This window comes from Alosa pseudoharengus, unplaced genomic scaffold (assembly GCF_046254945.1).
Source record: "Alosa pseudoharengus isolate Yale_2024_CS ecotype anadromous, Long Island Sound unplaced genomic scaffold, YU_APseudo_1.1 YU_APseudo_1.1_scf_11, whole genome shotgun sequence".
Taxonomy (NCBI): domain Eukaryota; kingdom Metazoa; phylum Chordata; class Actinopteri; order Clupeiformes; family Clupeidae; genus Alosa; species Alosa pseudoharengus.
In genome coordinates, this window is record NW_027468576.1 from 24,845,773 (window position 1) to 24,868,028 (window position 22,256).

Here is a 22,256-nt window from a genome sequence, read left to right on the forward strand (position 1 = left end):
CATATGCGTATGTCTCTATGTGGTTGAACACTCCACTGTCTTCAGTATGGGCATTTTACACACGCACACACACACACACAAACGCTCGCACACACACTCTGACGCTCCATCTCTCTCTGTGTGTCATAGGGTTGGAGTGGATCCCGACCAGGATCTCCAGCAGTGTGGGGACAGCTTCCAGGTCCTGCAGGGAGTAAGTTTAATGTCTCCACTCTCCACTCTCTACTGTCTCCTGCCTGTGGCCTTCATCTCTCTGGTCACCAACCCTCACTCTACTCTCTCTCTCTTTCTCTTTCTCTCTCTCTCTCACACACTCTATCTTTCTGTCTCGCTCTCTCTCTCTCATGCTCACTCTCTCTGTTTCTCTGATCTTCCTCCTCCTCCTCTCTCTCCCTCTCTCGCTATCTTTCTATGCCATCTCTCTCTTGCTCTCTGCCACACTTTCACTTCTCTTTCCATTCTCTTCCTTTGCCTTGGTGGTCACTTTGTTGTTGCCCATATTTTCTGTAGAACCCGGCTCTCTACGGGTGCAGCTTGATTTTCACACTTTTTCAATTTAGTTTCCACTGCCGTGTGTCCCTCAACCGACCTTTGATTATCTGCTTCAGAGACTCTCTCGGCTACACACACACACACACACACACACACACACACACTCACACTCACACTCACACATACATTCGCTCTCTCTTGCTCTCTTTCTCTCTCTCTCTCTCTCTCTCAGCTACACATGGCCTGTGATGCCTGGTGTCCTTCCTGCCACACTTTGGGTTTATGACCTGGACTACTAGCTGAGAAGACACAAACACACACACACACACACACACACACACACATTCTCTCTCTCTCTTAGTGCTCTGTGCTCTGGTCTGTATCCTGCAACACTGTGGGTTTATGACCCGGGCTACCGGCAGTGTAGAGTGTGCAGCTAGAGGAGACGAAGAGGCGGCCGAGAGAGCAGAGATGAAGAAAGCGGAAGGACAGAGCAGTGTTCTTTTAACTGAACACCACACACACACACACACACACACACACACACACACACACACACACACACACACACACACACATGAATAAGAATATATGGGTGTCTTTTGTGTTTGTGGTATTTCAGACCCCTCCCTTCTCTTAAAACTAAGACAAATGCGCACACACACACACACACTCATAACTGAAACACCCCTGTCATAGAAAAGGCATTCACACATTTAAGGGCTTCTGTTTTCAGGTTGTCAGTGTTGCTCACAAAAACAGGTGTGTGTGTGTGGTGTGTGTGGTTGGGTGTCACACACACGTGCAAATTCTTAGAACCTGCAGGTCGTAGGAGAGTGTTGATCCAAGGCCATTTGGGGAAGTGTAATCAGATGTGTGTGTGTTTGTGTGTGTCGTTGGAGCCTTAAGAGATGGTGAAGGTTGGAGAGTATTAAGAGACTGCTGGTTTCACACCAGTGTGTGAACTTCAGGAGCTCTGAGTTGTATGTCTCCTCTACCCAGCCATTACACATCCACTGCTAGATCATCAAGCAGATGACTCACACTTTTACCAAAATGCAGTCGAGTTTTTGTGACCGCATCTCTCCGCGAGCAGCTCTGCTTCTATGAATGCGCTCACTCCATTTCTTGAGATGAATCATTCTGGACCTCAAAGCAGATGCCGGTTAAGATGCATGATCGGGAAAACAAACTGATAGAGATGGAGTGACCGAGAGAGACAAAAAGATGCACCATGTGAAGAGGTGGATGTTGGAGGTGAATGCACACTGTTGCTCCCAGTGAAATAAAGCCCCTCACATGTGCCACACCTGTGGGAGTTTGGCTATTTGACCGTTGAGTTTGTACATGAAACACACTTTGATGTCGAGTAGTTTGGCAACACACTCAGCCATGCTGTGTGCTGGGCGTCCCAGATCCAGGCCCATCTGGGACTCTCTGTACTGAAGAGTCTTCTGCTCTATGGAGAGGCCTGAGAAAGATAGCTGTTTTTTTCAGTGAACACCTGTGCACTCTCTTCAGTCACAGCCTCCCTTCTTCACTCTTTCATCTCTGTCTCTCTTCTCTCTCTTTTTCTCTCTCAAATTCAAAATCAGATCAGCTTTTTGGCATAACACAGTGACTCATTTCTGATCAAGCATAGAATTGATGTATGAAAAAAATTACCTCTCTATGTCTGTCTGTCTGTCTCTCTCTCTCCCTGTGTCTCTCTCTCTCTCTGTCTGTCTCTCCCTCTCTCTCTCTGTCTGTCTGTCTGTCTCTCTCTCTCCCTGTGTTTCTCTCTCTCTGTCTGTCTCTCCCTCTCTCTCTCTCTGTCTGTCTGTCTCTCTCTTTCAGGATGGTGCTCAGGGGGAGGGCCCGAGTAAGACGAAGCAGGAGAGCGCCTGGCTCTTCCGCCTGTGGTACACCTTTGATCACAAGTATCCTTTCTGATTCTCTGCTCAATGTGTAGGGGCTCTGCAGCTCCTGACAGCTGAGGATGTGTAGCTCTCATTTCAGCCTCCCAGATGGGACAACAGGCTCAAGGGATGGGGAAGACACACATTCACTCACTCGCTCGCTCGCTCGCTCGCTCGCTCGCTCGCTCACTCACTCACTCACTCACTCACTCACTCGCTCACTCGCTCACTCGCTCACTCGCTCACTCGCTCACTCGCTCACTCGCTCACTCGCTCACTCGCTCACTCGCTCACTCGCTCACTCGCTCACTCGCTCACTCGCTCACTCGCTCACTCACTCACTCACTCGCTCGCTCGCTCACACGCACGCGCACACATTGACTTGCAGCTCTGATCACGGAGACGGGGAGGAGAAGGGGAACTAGATACAAAGCCTCATCACTTTTTTTGACTGCCTTTTGTTGAGGCGGCTCGAATTGCACAGCGGTAGACCAAAGCAAATAATGAGTCAAGGAAATGTGAGATCTCCATCTTGTCTGTCAGTGCAAAGTAGAGGATGGAAATGATTGGGGCCGACTGGCACCGCTTAGGTCGGAGGAGGATTTGAATTTGTTTCAGACATCAGTGTTTGAGCAGACCAGAGAGGTGTTGAATAATTCTGGGGTTGATTAGGCAGGACTGGTTGGTTTTGATCAGCATTGAGAAGAGAGGAAGACATGGCAGCTTGCCCTCATTTGGAATACTACAGCACACAGTGTGTTCTAGCGCATAAGCAAACTTTCTTCAGGAACTTGAACTGAAACTTTAAATTCTAAATTCATTTTTCTCACTTTCAGATATTGCACTGCTGTCAGTCTTTCTTTCTTTCTTTCTTTCTTCCGTTCCAGACGAGTCTTTTTAGATTCTTGTGGTTGGTTAGGGATTGGCTGAGTAGCTGCTGACTGAGAGAAGTACACCCTTGTGCCAATTAATTCTGCAGAATGAAGAACCTCTAGATATCTATTCTAAAAAAATCTCTATTCTCTATTTCTATTCCTGTCTCCTTTAAAGAAGTTCTGTAGTCTTCAATTTAGGGCCTATTTTTAGATGATATTAGGTCTAAACTTTTGTTTGGGACCAAGATTATATCAATTGTTGCAGTTTTGAGTAAGACCTGAATAAGCATTTGAAGCTGAATAGCACATAGTGTAGCCTTTGCTTATATAGCTTTAGATAGATAGATAGATAGATACTTTATTGATCCCCAAGGGCAAATTCAAGGAATTCAAGGAGCATATTTACTACGTCAATGTAAATCGCTTATTTGAGCTATTAACTATAGGCTCAAAAACACATGCTACTGTGGAGAGGGTCTCTTCCGACAATCTGAATTATTTTTACCCTTGTAAGTTTAAATAAAGGGTACAAACAAGGACTGTTAGTACAGTCAGTGGCATTACCTTGCTCTTCTCCAAGTTGATTACCAAATGCAGCACTAGCAACTGTCAGTGGACGCAAAAGGAGGAATGTTCGGTAATCAACATGTACAGACCTTCTCCACACAAGATTGTGGCTTCAGTTTGACTGCAGAGACCCTCTCCATAGTCGCATAGACGTGTAATGACTATTTAGCCTAGTTAATAGCATCCGTGGCCTACTGGTTAGGGAATCTGACTTGTGACCGAAGGGTGGTACTGGTACTGGTACTTACTGGTAGGGAAAAATGTGGGTGGGGGGAAGTGATTAAAACAGCTCTCCCACATCCACATCAATGGATGAGGTGCCCTTGAGCAAGGCACCTAACCCCCAACTGCTCCTCGGGCTCCGGATTAAGGGCTGCCCATTGCTCCGGATGTGTAGGTATACTCCTAGTGTGTGTGGGCTCCCAGCTCACTGCTCCAAATGTGTGTGCGTGTCTATGAATGTGTGCACACTACACCCGGATGGGTAAAATGCAGAGAACACATTTCCTCACAGGACAACCCCCTTCCCCCCAAAAAAGGCCAATTTACTTAGACATAGCGAAGCTGCCCCCAAATGCTATATGCTATTTCGTTGTAAATGCTTATTCCAGTCTTACTCAAAACTGCACCATCGTTTTGATCCAAACAAAAGTTTAGACTCGTAAATAGACTCTAGATTGAAGGATACTGAACTTCCTTTTCTTTTAAATTCACATTTGTGTGTCACTAGTCTTTTTTTCGTTTCCTGCAGCTGTATTGCATATTGTGCAATATTGGGCTTTCTCCTCTATTGAGCTCATTCTTCTTTGCATTGTGGAGAAATTGACCGCTTCTCCTTCTTCACGGTTTGTTTCAATTCATCAAAGGGTGTAAATGTTTTAAGTTTATTTTGCCCTGGCCATTATAATATGGTGAACTCCATAGCCTTTGGCAGAGTGGAGCACTGTACGTGGTTTTAGGGCAGCAGCTCACGGTTCACAACTGCCTAGCATGGTTAAATCTGTGAATCATACATGAATCCTTCTCTAAATCTCTTGTTGCTTAATCTGCAGCCCAGCTGGTGAAAGTTGTGTTATTGTTTGCCCAATCAGCTTTATGGATGGGACCAGTTATAAAGTAATGCTCTAGAAGTCTCACTGTTTGAGGCCTTCATAAGTCAGACCCACCTGTAGGCCCACCTCAGTGTATGTCTGGTTGTTTTCATGGAGGGTTTTTATGTTTTGAAATGGGTAACAGATAGGAAGTGCAAGACGAACGCTGTAAATAGGTCCTTTATGTGAAAGTTTTTAACACACACACGCACACACACAAAGTCTCTTTGATAGCTCACGTTCTCTCTCTCTCTCTCTCTCTCTCTCTCACTCTGTCTCTTTGTCTCTCTCTCTCTCTCACACACACACACACACACACACACACACACACACACACACACACACACGTCTCTCCCCCCACTTCCTCCACAGCTGCAGCCATTGCCTTCCCAGGTGTGGAGGCGTGACGACATGAGTCGAGCCGAGGCGTCTGGCGGAGTCTCCTCTCCTCAGGGGGCCACTCAGTGGAATCACACCACGGTAACTCCAGTGCCTGGGGAGCTCCGCTGAACAGTAGAGCAGGAGCACAGACATTAATTAGCCTATCACCGTGTGTGTTCAGATTCCCCCCCAGAGGCTGTTTTCCTTTTGTCATTTGTCAAAAGACAAGTACATTTAAATGACAAGATAAAGCTGTTTGCACCGGGGAAAGTGAGCTCATGAAATTACGTGTTGCTCGAATGGTGTGTTTGGGGCCCATGCGCATGTGTGGCAGTGTCGGTTGGTGTCCTGTTGATGCACTTTGTGGCTTTTACCATCGGAAGTGTGATGTTCTTGACAAACCACACCAGCACCCTACTTCTGCTGATGCAGTGCTACTGTACGTGTGAAAGATAAGGGTTGCTGTCCATCATGGAAACCTGGTGACCCAGAACATAACATGGTGAAATGCAATGTCCATAGCATAACATTTACATGTATGCATTCATTTATTAATTTATTAATTTATTAATTTATTAATTTATTAATGTATTAATTTATTCATTCATTTATTTATTTAGCTGACACTTTTTTTGAAAGGGACTTAGCCTACAAATAAGGGGTTTTCTTTTGAGCTTTATAAGTTTGAAGTAAACGCAAAACATGTAATTCCTGTAAATTCAGCATATTAGAGTGTGCCTCGGGTTCCCGTGTATCTCATTTGACATAAAACCTGCTGTTTGTGGGGCTCTGCATTTAATTGAGGAGTTCCCTGGCGCTGCTGTTCTCTTTGTGTGGCTACTGGGTAGCGAGGACACCACGGTGCCAGTGCTAGTGTCACCCTTTCCCTGACCTCATCTCTCTCTCTCTCTCTCTCTCTCTCTCTCTCTCTCTTTCCCTCTCTCTCTCTCTCTTTCCCTCTCTTTCTTTCCCTCTCTTTCTTTATCTCTCACTCACACTCACTCACACACACACACACACCATCCCAGTCATGTGTTGGTTATCCTCTTACGGAGACACTCATTTACACTCTCAGCTGCTGTCGCCTGCAGCAAAGTTAATCCACCCACCCCCTTCTCTGGTCAAACACTCTGGTAAACGGCTTCCCAGCATTCAACAGCACTACTCTGCTGAGGGGGCTCCGAGTCGGACTCCGAGTCTGACTGGCAGGCCTCCTCTTGTCCCAGTTAAACTTCATGAGCCCCATTTGTCTGACCTTTGTGCTCCACTTTTAATTTTTAATCAGACTCTCCAAAAATGACAGCCCTGATATATATATTTTTTGACATACATTTTTATGCTGGCTATGCTTATAGCAGATGATGGAGAAGTACTCGCCGTATTACAGATGACATGCAGTTTTCACTGTGTCGGAGTCTGATATGATTAATCGTTGGCTTAACGAAGAACCCGGGAGGACATGTGTAATTCTGTGCTAATTCTGTGATAATGCTACGTACTGGGCACACTGAAAGGGACTTTGTCACTCGACAGCACTGTATTATCATTAGAGGTATTGCTGCGGTTCCCAGCATGCCTGTGGCTTTCAGTTCAACCACACTGGACCAAGCAATGATGCAACCATAGCCAATTACTGTTGTCATGTTGTGTGTCGTGGACTGTCACACCAGCAAAAAGCACTTCTGTGCGTTGCACTGTACTTATGCACTTAAGTTGGATAATGGTGTCTGCTGAAATGAATAGCTGTGAAGGGAGTGAGCAAGTCACCTTCAGAGAGTGATGGTGGGTATAATTAAGGAGATGCATGAGGGTGGGTGTAATGTAGATAAATTCAGAGAGTGTCTGCTAAACTGAGTCTGTTGGGGTTTCCATTGGGTCTCAGCAAGGCTCCCCTCAGGGCATGGTTGGTGGGGGAGTTGTATCTGGATCTCTGGGCTTCTATTTAGGTCGAGGCCTTTTTGTAGCGCATGTGTACTTTAATCATCGTTGTCACGTGAATGAGGTAATAAACGATAGCCCTCTTCTGCTGAGGTAGGCACAAGCTCAGCGCAGCTCAGATGGCCAGTGTCAAGTCCGCTCAGGCTTGCCCCTCATATCACCCATTCATCTAATAGCTCTTAAGCTGTTAGAATTGTTTCATATGGGATTCACATGGTACAGAAGCCCCAGTGGTATATGTATGAGGGGCTGAGTTGGCAACCTTTTGCTGGTGACAATTCTGTCCTCCACGAGTTTTTAGATTAAGAGTCACCTGAGTAGGTCACTATAAGTTCCATGCTGTATGAGGTGTCTTCGTGTTCTGTGTCAATAATCCTTAATTCACGTCTAACTTGTGTTCTCTGTCATATTGTCACCTGTCATTGAAAGATGAACTGGGGCGAGTAGAAGTTGTTTGATTAAGGGGAGTGATCTGTAACATCTCTTGTACTTACAAGAGAAGCTTGTTTAATTATTATTATTACGTCCGCCACTTTCGGTGTGGTTTGTCTGTCCGTTCGTCCATCCCTCAGGTCTGCAGTCTCAGAATGCCCTCCATGTTAATAATACATTACTTAAAGTAGAGATGGCTTAGAATCGATTACATACAAGAGAAGTACGTTCGATTGTTAATAATTTACTTAATAGCATTGTAATTGCACTAGATATACGTGACTGGCCACATTGTACTAGGCAGTCAAGATAACGCACCATTCTGTTCCCTGTAGGCCTATATGCATGCTGTAGGGTAGATGCACTAGAGTAGTGTGGGCACATGTTAATGCTCTTTGTGCACGTTGATGTTGTTGAGAGTGAGCCTCCTTAACCAGAGTCCAGCTACCTGAAGCCTATCCTGACCCACAGTGGGCCACCCCTCACCACCACTCTGCCCAGCTGCTGCGGTCCACTGGCCCGATGCCTGACCAGTCCTCAGGCCTATGAGGTGAGTATGGTGAATACACACACACACACACACATACACATACACATGCACACACACACACACTGATAAACTAATACATACTTACTCATGTGTTTTGTCACTGATTTACACATTGATTTACCCACACACATTCTTTCACTTACTGTCACGAACACACACACCAACTAGGTAACTGTATTGAAATGGATGTCTGTCAAGGCACACTTTGGTCAGATTGTTGCTTATGTTGCATGAGAGTTTGTGGATTGTGTGTGCATTCATATCTGTGAGCATGTGTGCAGTGGTGTAATCTACAGCAAACTAGACTACACCACTGTGTGTGTGTGTGTGTGTGTGTGTGTGTGTGTGCGCGCGCATGTGTGTGTGTGTGTGTGCGTGCGTGTGTCTGTGTGGGAGTCCCTGTGGTCTCATAATTCTACAGTGAATGTCTCTGCACGTGTGTGAGGGGGTGCTGGTCTGTTTCACTTAATGGTTCAGTGTTTCCTGTGTAAAGGTCAGTTTTACATTGTTCGCAATGGAGCATTCCAGAAATCACTGACCGTGCACTGAATGAATCTCAGATGCCTCTTTCGTTGCGCCAAACTTCCCCAAAGCTGTGATTGTTTTGTCACACTAAAACTGTTTCCCTTCAGTCTGTCTGTCAAGTCTGTAGTTTTGCAATTTAGACATCCTTTTTCATACAATGCTGTTACATTCACAAATAACTTTAATTTTAACAATTACATGTAAAAACCTCTTGGTAGTTAAATCATGCCCTGAAATGTCTGCTTTCTATGGATTAAGGGAAGTGACTTCTGAACAACTCTGTCGCTTTTAAGTAACACACTGTGCCTATGCAAAGTTTGCTTTCTGCAAGTCCTTTTTCACTGCTAAAAAGACCACAATAAACATCAGGCTTCTTTGCTGAAAGCTGTAGCTGAGCTTGTCACAAAAGAGCCATTGATGTATCCATTGCCGGCGCGCACACATCGCTCTCCGAGACCCCCGGCTGCAGTGTTGTGACCATGGAGAACGCCTCCATTCTCTGGGGCCAGTCACACTCGGATTCACTCAGGCAAACTCCCTAACTCATCTCAAAGCTGATACTGTAGGGTAAAGGGGTGGGGGGGGTTGCCTTGCCCAGCCTGGTCTGGCTGGTCTCACAAATGCCTCACAATTGGCTATTGTCCCAGTGAATTACAATAGCCCACACGTCTCACAACACACGTCCCCAACACCCCCCCCCCCACACACACACACACACACACCCTCGCATAGATGTTTTATTGCCAGCGTCATTGTCATCACACTGTTTTTCTACATAGTAAAACACAAAGGAGCTTCTTGTTTCATGTGATGAACAACAGCTCCCCCAGAACCCCAGTCATTCCCTTCTCCTCAGGGTTGCTGTCACTGTATGGTGTCATGTGAGGGACAAAAACCTCTGTTTCCATTTTTTTTGTGTGTGTTTTCTTCGCTCAGCTCCCTCTTTTCAGCACATTCTTCCTCTCTCCACTTTCCCTCCACCCTCCCTTAATTCTTTCTCTTTCTCCACTTTCCCTCCACCCTCCCTCTTCTTCATCCCTCGGGTTTCCCGTCCCCCTGCCGTGTTTTTTTTCAACACACTCCCTTCCTCCCTTTTTTTTCTCTGTCTGTCATGGCCAAGTACAGACGGGCATTTTGACTTCAATGTCTTTTGTCACGTCTTTCTGTCTCTCTCTCTCATCTTTATACTGTGTGTGTGTGTGTGTGTGTGTGTGTGAGTGTGAGTGTGTACGTGTGTGTGTGTGCGCGTGTGTGTGCGCACGTGTGTGTGTGTGTGTGTGTGTGTGCGTGAGGCTGGCCTATGGACCATGAATCCAGCCCTTTGTGCCTCGTTTGGCTCGATGGGCACATGGTTCCACATGGCTAGGGGCTGAATGGGAGCTGGGGGGAGTTGTTGCCAACCACCCACCGCCCTTCTCTCTCTGTGATATGATGAACTGACAGCCTGCGTGCTTGTGCTTGCGTGGGTCAGGGAAGGCTCCAGCCGTTCCGAGTGACCTAGGTGGAAGATGTTGTTTCACTAACTCTTTCAAAACTCTGACTTAATACTTCACTAACTCTAAGGATTAACTAAATCTTACACATTTCCTTCAGGATAAATTAAGTAACTGACTTCCAAATATCCAAGATTGTTCCCCACACCAACCTCTAGATAGAATTTCTCCTGTCAAGAGCCACTCCATGTAGAATTTTGTCCAACTGAATATCTGACCCGTGAAATAGATGATGGAATAGATAGGTCTGTGGGCCGGCATCCCTTTACTCAGCTGTGGAGCGTAGTGTCGCTTGATAGAACCACAAGCTTCAGCCAGATATGCTTTTAGGGAAAATACCACTCAGGAGCAGTTGATGACATGCCAAGAAATGTCACAGTGATCCCGTGATTAATGTTTACTGATGACCCAATGAAAGGGTGTGGCACTTCGCACTGATGGTCCCCTGATGACTGAGGGGGCGGAATGATACAAACCAGATGTGACTAAAGGAGAGCCTGTTTACAGAATCAATTTGTTAATGTCCGTATTTATAAACAACTCAAAGACCTCGAATGAGCAATTCCTCTCCAGCGCATTCATGCAAACTCAAATGCACAATACAATTTGGTGGCCAGACCAGACCAGCCCAGCACAGGGAATCTGATGCCAAACATTAAAAAAATTATCCTTTAATCCAATCCCTTCTGCAAGCATTTGGTGTCTCGCTCTTCGGTGATTTGGACAGATGATTGAATAGGGGGCGTTTGAAGGTTTTATATATATTTATTTTCTTTATTTTTTTCAGTAGCTCGGTATTTGTCCCAAATACTCTGATCTCTCGATAGATTATCTTTAGTCTGAGTTGGCAGCCGTGATGAAGACACTACCTGCTCTGAATTTAATTTAGTTTCTGTTGCTTTGTATTCTATAGCGACCACAGTCTGAAGCTGTCGGAAATGGAGAAAAAAAATCTATTATTTCATGAAATGGTCATTTATCCTTTCTCTCTGCGGCTTTCCTACCCTACCGGGGTGCTAACTTGTTCTGTATGTATGGCCCATCCATTGTGTTACGTAATAATGATTTACTATGTTTGATATGTTTCATTAAAGTATAATCTCTGTGTAGAGGCACTGTGAAGGCTGTGTTTTCAGTGCTTTCTCTTCCATCACAAAGAGGGATTTCAGATGAAATGCCCTACTGGTCAGGGCTTAAAAATCTATTTTAAAAACAAAGTGACTATTATTATTTTTATTTTTATTTTTTTGTGGGCTCATTGTATTGTGTTCAGTCAGTGCATCCCTCAGTTCTGTTGAGAAAAGTTGTTGTTCAAGTGGCAGCTGTTTTAGGTCGTCATTGGTTGGTGTGTGGGTGTGTTTGTTTGTGTGTGTTTCTGTATCTGCGTGTGTGTGTGTGAGTGTGTGTTTCTGCATGCGTGTGTTTTTGTGTGAGAGTGTGTTTCTGTATCTACGTGTGTGTTTGTGTGTGAGAGTGTTTCTGTATCTGCGTATGTGTGTGTGAGAGTGTGTGTGTTTCTGTATCTGCGTGTGTGTCTGTGAGAGTGTGTGTGTTTCTGTATCTGCGTGTGTATCTGTGAGAGTGTGTGTGTTTCTGTATCTGCGTGTGTCTGTGAGAGTGTGTGGGTGTGTGTGTTTGTTGGTGTGTGTTTCTGTATCTGCGTGTGTGTCTGTGAGAGTGTGTGTGTTTCTGTATCTGCGTGTGTCTGTGAGAGTGTGTGGGTGTGTGTGTTTGTTGGTGTGTGTTTCTGTATCTGCGTGTGTGTCTGTGAGAGTGTGTGTGTTTCTGTATCTGCTTGTGTGTGTGTGGGAGACTGATGTGTAACAGGTGTCCCTGTGGGTTTGGGTGCCTGTCTGTTCCAGCTGTGTGTGACTCAACAGTAAGCACACTGTTCCACTGTGTCTGTGTTTGACAGCCGACACTTGTTTGCTGCCACAGATTCTCCTAATGAAGGACTAAGTGAAGTGCTCCTCTGCTCCCTCTTTTTCTTTTGTTTTTCGTTTTGTTCTGTTCTTGTTGTTACCCCATAGTGTCCTTCATGAACCTTTGTGCTGTGCTTGGAAGAGAGAGAGTGTGTGTGTGTGTGTGTGTGTGTCTGTGTCAGTATGTCTGAGTGTGTCTGTAATCACGTTCATGTACAAGTCTCTATGTATGTGTGTGTGTGTGTGTGTGTGTGTGTGTGTGTGTGTGTGTGTGTGTGTCTTGCTCCATGGTTCCCCGCTCCTCCCCTTCCCACCCTTATGTTGGACTGTGGTGTGTGTGTGTGTGTGTGTGTTGATTCACAGAACCAGGAGCAGCTCCCTGACAACGACTCGGACCTCATCCTGAACGACGGCGACCTGACACTCACGTACGGTGACACGGCCATCACGGCCAACGGGGCCTCTGGCGTCGACGGGGCCTCCAGGGGAGCAGGAGGCGGCCCGCGCTGGAGCCTGAACGGCCGGCGCAGCGGCAGCACGTCGGAGGAGGCCCTGGAGCGCGAGCTGGACCCCCGCGAGCAGGATCTGATCAGCCGTGGCACGCGCCTTGTCTTCCCCATCGAGGACCATGCCTGAGACGCAGTCCCTCAGCGCAGCCCCATATGTCTCCCAAACACAACCAACCAACCCAACCCAACCCCTACACCCTAAAGACTGACAGACCAGCCCCTCCCCCGTCCCTATGATGCTTCTCCCCTCCACCCTGAACTCTTTGCACCCCTACAAGACAGATCAGGCGAAGAAGAAAACCCAAAGCCAGAGACGCACAGAGTAGAGATGATAATGAAGGTTGAGGAGAAAGAGGAAGCGAGAGAAAGAAAGGTGAAAGGTAGAATTAGAGAGGAAGGAAGGAAGGATAGGAAGGAAAGAGAGGGAGGAAGATAGATGAGCGGGTGGGTTTAACAGTGAAGCCTTTGTCTTGAAGAGATCCAGTATCATTCCATTTTCATGACTGCAGTGAATGGGTGGTGAAGCATAGTGAGGGGCCCTGGAGGACCTAGCTGGCCACCCCCAGGAAGAACTGAACTGAATGACGTAACATTACATACTGTGAATCTGTACTATATTCCCTCTGTCTGAATGTGGAAAGCAGAGGATTGGGGAGACTACCCCCGCCCTTGGTTCGGCTGTCGTGCCAGGGAACCACCTTGCCTGTCCCCGGAGATGTGGAAAAATGGCTCCAATCATGTACTGCTGCTTGACGGTGTGTGACTCCGTGGCCATCACGGCGTGGAGTCCAAGTGTTGTGGCATAGAGGCTTGTGCATCGTCATTTACTTCCTGTTAGTGCAATCTTGTCTCATCTCAATATGTCTCCATTGGTCAGTCCTAGCGCATGTGGAGCGGCACTACTGCTACAACCCTCCTCCCCCCCCCCCCCCTCCCCGGCCCCCGAGTGGCTGCGTGAAGCCGAGGACCTGACTAACACACACACACACACACACACACACGCACACCAGTTCTACTATATCACCCACCTGTACAAACAGAACCAACAAATGGCTTCTGCATCAGCTTGTAGGCTAGAGCCCTGGTACAGTATGTCTCATATGGCATCACATATTACAGCCATATAATGTTGTTAATATCTACTGAGGCTCTTTCATCTCTATTGTTTTTTTTTATTTTTTTATTATTATAATGTATTTCTTCAATCCCTATGGGAACGTCAGCCATGTTGGGTTGAGCCCATGTGCACAGTGAAATCTGCAGTGAAAAATTCTGTTTACATTTGTTAACCCTTGTGGACTGCCCGTACTTAAACCGCAGAGTGAACGTATGTTCACACAACATCCTGACCAATCATTTCCGACTGGATCTAGGGGTATTTCCCCTTGGAAATGCTCAGAAAGCATCCTCAGTGAATCACCGCGCTCCTGTTTTTCCAGGTGGTCTTCGGGAATGCAGCCAGTGGCTGCTCCGCGTGTTGTTGTGGATGTAAGAGGAACTAATGTAGATTCAATGCCTGCAGCTTCCTGCAAACGTGTGTGGCCAATGCAAATGCTCCTATCTGTAATCTGATGACAACGATCAGGCTGCCATGTTCAGTATGTAGCTGTAGAGTAACCTTAATGATATGGATGGCTGGATTAAAAAAGGAAAAATAGCCTTGAATACCCCCAGCTAAATAGCCATTACTTCACAGTACCTTCTCGCTGTCTTTACTTGCATCATCAATGATGCAAAAGGCTCTAACTTTGTGTAACTTTTTGTTACTGACAGACCCTATAATATCAAGTATCTTTGTCTACAGGGAATCCACATAAGTTATTATTTTGAAAAACTTCTTGTGGCTACTGTGATAACTTTCTCCCCACACTTTCCTTTTCTATTATTATTATTATGTTTACTTTGAAGCCATAGGGAGAACACAAACAGTCCACGCCATTTTTATTGCAGCCATTGGCTTTCCTCCAACAATTGTAAATATGAGCGTCCGGCTCCCGTGGCTGCTATATTCGGGGGCCCTTTAGGGACCCTTGCAGCTGTCTGGGATCTGTGCCGCAGCCGTGCGCAGCAGGGGAAGGCGAAGCTCCTCAAGCACTTTAGCTGCAGCTGAGCTGCAGTCCAAACGCGTCTAAAAGGAAGGGTCCAGTGTTAATGCGATATTATGCATATGGGGTGCTAGTCCCATCTGCTGATAATGTAATGCTAACTCTCGCTAATGGCTTGTGTGTGTGTGTAGAGCAAATCTCATTGTTGAAGGAAGTTGGTGCCCTTTGTGTGCCAACTCGTTGTTCCCACTGTGTGTGTGTGTGTGTTCTCTCCGTGCAATGTACAGAATGTTAGTGTCGGTGGGTTGCATTGAGAACTCTGCATATGAACCCTACTAGAAGAGGCCAGTTTATTTCAAGGCTAATCTGAATTTGAGATATAAGATGAAGATCGGAGATAGGGAGGGAAGCAAGGACGGGTCTTGTGTTTGAGTGGCAGCTCACACCAGTGTGAGGAATTTCTGTGGGGGAACAGGTCATGTTATCTTACTCCTCCTTTGTAACCACATCTTGGATTCGGACTGCTTGGAAAACATCTGGAAGAAGGAAAAGTAAAAAGAAAAACCGCCATGACACCCAACTGTGAATGCTGGGCCTCTGTTTGGTATCAGGCCTGTCTGGGACTAGAGCCTCATATGCGAGTGCTAATGCTAATGTCTCCTTGGGAGCGTACCTATGTTCCCCGGGTCCTATGTTCCCCGCTTTGTATGGGACCGGGGAACATAGGACCCTTTTTTAAAACCCTAACCATAATCCTAACCCTAACCCCAAGCGGGGAACATAGGACCCAGGGAACATAGGGATGACCCCGTCTCCTTAGCTCAGCTATCACAACACCACTCAAGCAGCATCTGTGACTAGCTACTTAGCTTTTAGCTGCAGCAAGCAGACTGCAGCCAGCTCCACTAATTTAACTCTTGTATTCAAAATCAACTGTCCCAGCATAGGCCACATGACTACTCACTTGGAGTACTACTCACACATAGGTGCCAGTTGCTTCACGCTGGGTGTTAATGAGCAGACAGACAACTGTGAGAATGCCCATATGTTCGCATGTAAACTGTTACATTTGCCTATAGCTCCTGAGACGCTGCTTACCAGGTTGAGTCTGGGCTGGCGAATCAACCACTGATCTGATGAGAAGAATGACGTGTGAAGCGTATGAAATTGGAATTTGAGCTGTTTGAACACAGGAAGTAGGAAGCCACAGACTCGGCGTCAACGTTGTTGGAAAACTTTGACCCGCATGTGGTGCAATGCCCTGTGAAATGAACCCTTGGACTACGAGCTTTTCACTTCATTCGTGCTTTGTGCATCACAACCACTTAAGCCATTTGGCAGGCGAAGAAAAATAAATTGTAAATATGGTCAGGACCTCATCAAGCTGTCTCCTATACTGTAGCAATCATGTTTTACTTGCAATACCCTGCATGCTGATGTATTTCTTAGTTCAATATGTACAGGGGACCATCATTTTGTCAAAGATCTGAAACGTGTGTAGAGGAAGAAGATGCACTGTAATAAACCTGAGAATTTCCCCCTTATAATCAATCAGACATAAATGCATTAAGTCTGGAACTGGTCAGTCTTGTCAACTTTGTGGTATGCATTAAATAAGAATTAAAACAAACAAAAAAGTACAGTATATCCTTCAGTTGATGCCCTAGCAATATTGCTTTCTTTTATATGGCATTAAATAAAACAGACATCAACAGAGATGTAAAAAAAGGTGTCATTTATTCAGTTCATAAATAGAATACGGTAATAAACAGTCAGTTGAAAAGTTAAAGCGATGGTTCGGAGTTTCACCCTAGAGTCCTTTGCACCATGACCCCGAGCCAAACACCCTCGCAGAACCTGTTTTCCCTTGGTCGAACCCTGGTCGAGTAGCGCTGTCGGAAACGAATGAGTTTCTGCAGTCATAATGGTACCAACTTTTATCTCGTAAATTACCCCACTAATAGCCTAATGCCCTGAATGGTACGAAACTTTTACAGTAGTATTTACGAGATAAAAGTTGGTACCATTACGACTGCAGAAACTCAACACCAGACATGTAATGGAAGCATTCCGTTTGCGAAACAGAACACACTGCCCCCTCACAAGCAGTGTTTTGTATGTAAATACAGGACGGAGTAGGTCAGAAGATTAAGACTTCTAGTTTGAAAACCAAACAAAGTCACTGCAGATGGCGTTATTGGATGTACCCTAGCATGGTTCACGTGTTCACCCTAGAACATTCTGGGAAATCTGAGCTCTGGTGCTGGCGCACTCAGTTGCAGTGTGATCGAAACACCCAGGGACCTCTCAGGCATTTTCATGGGACGTTAAGAAATTTCACAACAGTGTGAGTGAACCGTCATGGACTGGACAAGACCAGCCAGCCAGCTGTCCGCACCGGATCTGTACGTGCTTTCCGACCACACCCTCCAACTCCACTGTTCTCTCAAGATCGTCCCATAAAATGACCCCACAGCACTGAAGTCAGACATCTCACACAGTCACTTAGCACAGTTGCACATTTAGAAAATGTTAGTGGTCCTTCACTTTTTTCTTTTTTGTCCAGGTTTGGATGTAAATCTGGTCTAGAGAGCGGAGTGTGAACAACAAGCGATACCCACATGCACTGAAGACTCGGCCGGCAGGAACAAGGGGAGGAGTTGGAGGGGCTGAAACGACATAAACGCACTGAGCCCCCTTAGTGGACTTCTGTCCCAGGCAGGCCCAGCCCCGTCCGATTAGGGCTTTCCAAAGGATTGGCAAGGGATTAACAGTGATGAAATCTGGGCGTCAGGACAACACTGGCAGTCCTGCTCACTTTCTCCTCTTGTCCACCCTGCTATCCTCTTTACCTTTCAAGCCTCTTTTCCCCTTCCCTCGTCTCGGTTTAAGTGTCTAAATGTGCTCTTTTCAAAGGGCCTGCTCAATATCGGTACTAGTTGCGGAAACACCCCCCCCCCCCCCCTTCTCTATCACATTTCCCCTTGCTCTGTAGTTCTTCTCTAAGATGAAACAGTTGTCTATCAGGCCCAAAGGCTATTCATGGAGTATCCTCTCGTTGTGTTCTTCTAAATGCGAGTTGACAGGCCGGCAGGATGCCCACTTTAAGAGAACAGGGTCTAGTTGTGCCAGTGTTCCACTGCCCCTTTTGCCCAGTGCTGTGGCCGTCTCGCCAGCCCTGCTGCCGCCACGTACCCCTCCCGCTCCCCGTGGCTCCTGTCCGTGAAGCTCCTGTGAAGAGAGGAAGGTGAGGATGAGGAGTGGTTACTAGGTGACACATATGGGTAACTAATAGGTGACTAGAATAGGTAGCTAGGCAACACAGAACTTTGCTTCACCCTGCCCGTCAATTCTTGTCCGGGGATACAACATAGCCCTCACACAGTAAACCAACGGAATTTTACAGGGAACCACCATGCGCTCTCTATTGTATAGCCCCCCTGAGAAAGCCCAGCACAAAAAAAATTGCAAGGCAAGCCACAATGCTGTGTGTGGGTACACTCACACAAGAGTGTTTGCTGTTATTCAGCGTCACAGTATGAGGGGTAGCACTGGTGTTTGAACAGAAGCTGCCCACAAGTGCGTCACTTGCCAGCCATTTGCCTCGCAGGCAGCAAGGCCCCTTCAGAGCAATGCTGAAAAGAGGCCTGCACGTCAGGGGCCGGTGACAAGCTGAATGCTGGGAACAGCATCCCCTCCGTGGACAGGCTCTCTCTCTCACACAGTGGCTCCCTTTCTGAGGCCCGAGACGCGAGGCGTGGGCCTGCCGAGGATCTGCCAGCGCCTGGTCTCACCAGAAGGAGAAGTGCAGAGCCGTGCCAGTGCAGAAACAACGAGGCCTCTATCAGAGTAGCCCCCCAATGCCTTCTCATTAAAGAGCGCTCAAATATTTCCCTTGTGCTCCTAGCTGAAGGCCTACACTGTGAACACTAAAAAAAACATACTTGCTGCACACACTTACTGTAGTTGTGGCTTTAGCCATTGCTGCTGATCAGCTGTGGTTCTAGGGAATCCATGAGATGAACAGTTGGGTTAGTGTTTAAGGCACCTGATGGCTGTGGCCTCGCACCTCCTTGAAATGCTATGAGCCCTTAGCCAAAAAGCACTTGAGAAGCACTCAAGTTCTATAAATGTGCCCCATTTCATTTTCTTCAATATGCCAATCTACAGCTGGTGTATGGACATGATTGATTTTTTCTGGAATTTTGTATTAGCTGCAGAAAATACAGAACGTATTAAAGCGTTAACTTGTGATTAGACTGGTTCCCCTTCAAATCCTTTGTTTGAGTAAAAAATGTAGACAATTAGTATTCATTAACTTGTTCCATGTTAATTGTTCACAGCAATAGGCTATATGATTTAATGAAATAGGGTTGAAATGGCACCTCTTCAGTCATGCCACTAGTTCACTTCAGCCAGTGTGATATCTTTAGCACTCATATTGTAATTGGTGCAACAGCTCCACGGCTCTGTAATAATTAGTTAATGGGCCCCACAGGGCCTTAAGAGTTTAATCCCAAAATTGGAAAACTGTCCGTTTCCAGGCAACCTCCAATTTAATCAAAATAATAACCAAGGACCTCAGCACAGCTTGTAGACTGCCCGGGGTCATTTCCTATACCACAGATACCAGGAAACTGAAAAACAGATAAATTTGAGGACAACGTATATAAACATTTCCTGGCATCAATGGTTGTGTTACTAAAGTTACTAAAAGAAGAAACAAGTCACATAAAAGAAGAACCAAAAGCTGCTGCTGAGTTGTTAACTGTGCATGTGAGGGGAAACAGCTGTTCTCTGGTTGGGCCTTACTGTGCACATGAAGCATCAGACTAAAAAAGTGTTTGCTGGGTAGAGGAGCTGTTGGGTGACACTGGTGAGGGACTATGAGTGGATAGTATAGCTAGGGTGACACTGGTACTCATGCACGGCGTCTACAAGACATGCAGTGCTATTCTCAGGCTGTGCAGCAAGTGAGACAATCTTGTCTTTATTCAGGGTGATGATGGCTGAGGAATAAATGATCGCTTAGGCATCACCACTTTAAAGGGTCAAATGAAAATGGCATCTGTATGCTTGATATCTGACAATTGAAAATTATTCATGGTGTTAGTTGCATGTTCTAATGAATTATGATTATAAAGGCATATCTGTTGCCTTGTACAGGACAGCATATGTTATAAAGTTATGTTTTCACCAGGCTTCTGACACAAAGGTGTCCTTCTACAAGAGGGACATGAAAGAATGGTGTGAAGGAAGGTCAACCTTGTAACAATTATAAAGAACCTTTAGCCACTGTTAGGATCAGTCTGGAGAATTACATAACTTTTGAGGAGGAGCTGATAGGTCTCTGGGTAACTGCATGAGTTTTATTTCAGGTTAACTTCTCTATGTGACTTTTCAATGTTTACTCAAAGATTTATAAAAAAAAAATACATCATTAAGACTACATGTTTGCCTACAAAAAACAACATGTATGCGTAAAAGTCATGAAGAGACATGGGCTCTTCAAAATAACACAATTCATTCCCTTTATCTTACCTCGATTCTCCTGCGCAGAAGAAATGACTATGTTTTGTCCACATTTCTTTTCTGATAGCCTAACTGGCGCATGACTTCATTACAGTATGATTCGACATAGTTTATTTGCTCAACATTCAAGCGTTCTCGCCAGGCGAAGATGGCCTCTTTGGCGTCTCTTGAAGATATGAGGAACGGTTTGTCAGAGGAATATCCCTGTCCATGCGTCATGTTCAACACAAACTTCTCTAATAGTGGAGAAGACGTAAGGTTAGAGAACCGATATAGCTTCTGCAACTCCTCTACGGGGTGCATCACCAAGTCCTCGTAGCGTATCTGCATGTAATTCCTCTTCACCCATGGAGGCGCGTTCATAACGAGCAACATGTCATTCAGCCAGTTATCGCATATGAGCTCCATGGCACTGGCCACATAGCTTTCAGCGCGATTCACTCTGTTGTTTGGAACGAGCAGGCGTTTATATTTGTCAGTCTGCTTCTTGCTTCGAAGTACTTGAATGCTCTCTTTTACCAAGGCTAATTTAGATTTCAGTCGAGAATTGTGCACAGCCCGTGGGTCTCTGAACAACTGGACGATTTGGAGATTCAGAGATGGGTCTCTCATCAGGGGTACTAGCACACCCAAGTCCAAAACCCGCACGTCTTTGATGACAACCACAGGGTACTTTTTGCACTCTTTTTCTAGCTCTTTAATGTCCTTCGACGTGCATTTACTGCAGACCTCTCCTTGAACTAATCCGACTTCGTGCTTCTTGTACGCGCTACACAAAGGCTCGGAACAGATCACTTTGTTGGTTTTCCAACCAAAAATAAAGGATGTGCTAATATTGCTTGAGCCAGCGTATAATTTCAAAACAGAAAAATCACAACGGAAAAGTGAATTCATCATATCACGCACAGCTCCTTGCAGACTTCCAGCGTCTCCTGGGTAGAGAGCTTGCCACATATTCCACATCGGTTCGTATAAATAGAATACATCTGGGTGCTGGTTGAACAGTTCCCCCAAAAACGAAGACCCCGTTCTCCATGTTGCATGCAGATATATATGTGTTTTTGAATGACTCCTGTTGACAACGTCCTCTATCGTGTCCGTGGAGTTGCCCGATTTATCTCCGTTATTCCATAATGCTATTGTATTTTCCAAATCGGGACACCTTGGCTGTTGCAGTCCATGTTTAACCTGAGCCGATTTAGCCCGGTAATCTAGCACATAGGGAATTAAAAGGAGTACAACAGAATAACCTAAAATTAAGATAATGTATTTTTTCTGTAGTCTTCTCTTCATCTCCACGGCAAAAGAACCGTCTCGTAGATGTTCTCAACGAGATTTGGCGCCCCTGTATGAATAACAACATCATGCGCAACAAAGTTTTCAAGACTAAAAAAAAGGAAACAATGGAGCCTCGCCCACCGCCGACTCCCATTTTCAAAATAAGGGTTTTTGTTTTGTTGTGAGATAAAAGTCTGAATTTCCAGTCAGTAGCACCTGCATTTTCAATTTCTAACTTTTCAAGAATTTTTCAAAAAGTTAAAATGACCAAACTTTTTTGTAGCAGTTTGAAAAAGTAAGGATACAGTATGGATCTGACACATGAAAAAACAAATCAACAGTGTCCAGCCCAGTAATTCCACCAGGAAAATACTTAACAGGACCTCAAAACGTGGCACGAGTTTGCATACAGATTTGTTCATTGGCCAAGGTTCCTGAAAAAAAAAAATGAAAATATATATTTTTATATAACACACATCTCTAATTCATAAACAATTGCAATAATAGCAGCATTATTTTACCTCTGTTTACAGCAATGTATCTTAATAGACCCTTGGGCTTTAAACCAGACTGCTTACCCGTTTTTTTTTGTTGTGGGGCATTTTTTGGATTATCATGGTTTGCATCATGCTCAGTCTTCCTTGCTTACAGTACAATAGTAAATCAAACCACAGACCACTCCTTAATTTCAGAGGATGTGAAATTTAATGAGAATGTTAATTAAGACC

The 22,256-nt window shown here is 45.5% G+C and overlaps 2 protein-coding genes across 2 annotated transcripts in view; one reads left to right on the top strand and one right to left on the bottom strand.

The window, feature by feature from the left end:
- Nucleotides 1-13,589, top strand: part of slc9a7 (solute carrier family 9 member 7) — a 51,882-nt gene extending 38,293 nt beyond the window's left edge. The window contains exons 13-16 of the mRNA XM_076278554.1: nucleotides 130-193; nucleotides 2,329-2,411; nucleotides 8,119-8,224; nucleotides 12,528-13,589. Coding sequence (XP_076134669.1) covers nucleotides 130-193; nucleotides 2,329-2,411; nucleotides 8,119-8,224; nucleotides 12,528-12,800 — 526 coding nt within the window. The 3' untranslated portion in view covers nucleotides 12,801-13,589. The remainder of the gene's footprint in view (nucleotides 1-129; nucleotides 194-2,328; nucleotides 2,412-8,118; nucleotides 8,225-12,527) is intronic.
- A 2,847-nt stretch (nucleotides 13,590-16,436) lies between these two features.
- Nucleotides 16,437-21,587, bottom strand: chst7 (carbohydrate (N-acetylglucosamine 6-O) sulfotransferase 7). Its single transcript, XM_076278555.1, has 2 exons — nucleotides 20,260-21,587; nucleotides 16,437-17,949 (listed from the first exon to the last, which is right to left on the bottom strand). The coding sequence occupies exon 1, from the start codon at nucleotides 21,541-21,543 to the stop codon at nucleotides 20,287-20,289; it is 1,257 nt and encodes a 418-aa protein (XP_076134670.1). The 5' UTR covers nucleotides 21,544-21,587; the 3' UTR covers nucleotides 16,437-17,949; nucleotides 20,260-20,286.
- Between the last annotated feature and the right edge of the window lie 669 nt (nucleotides 21,588-22,256).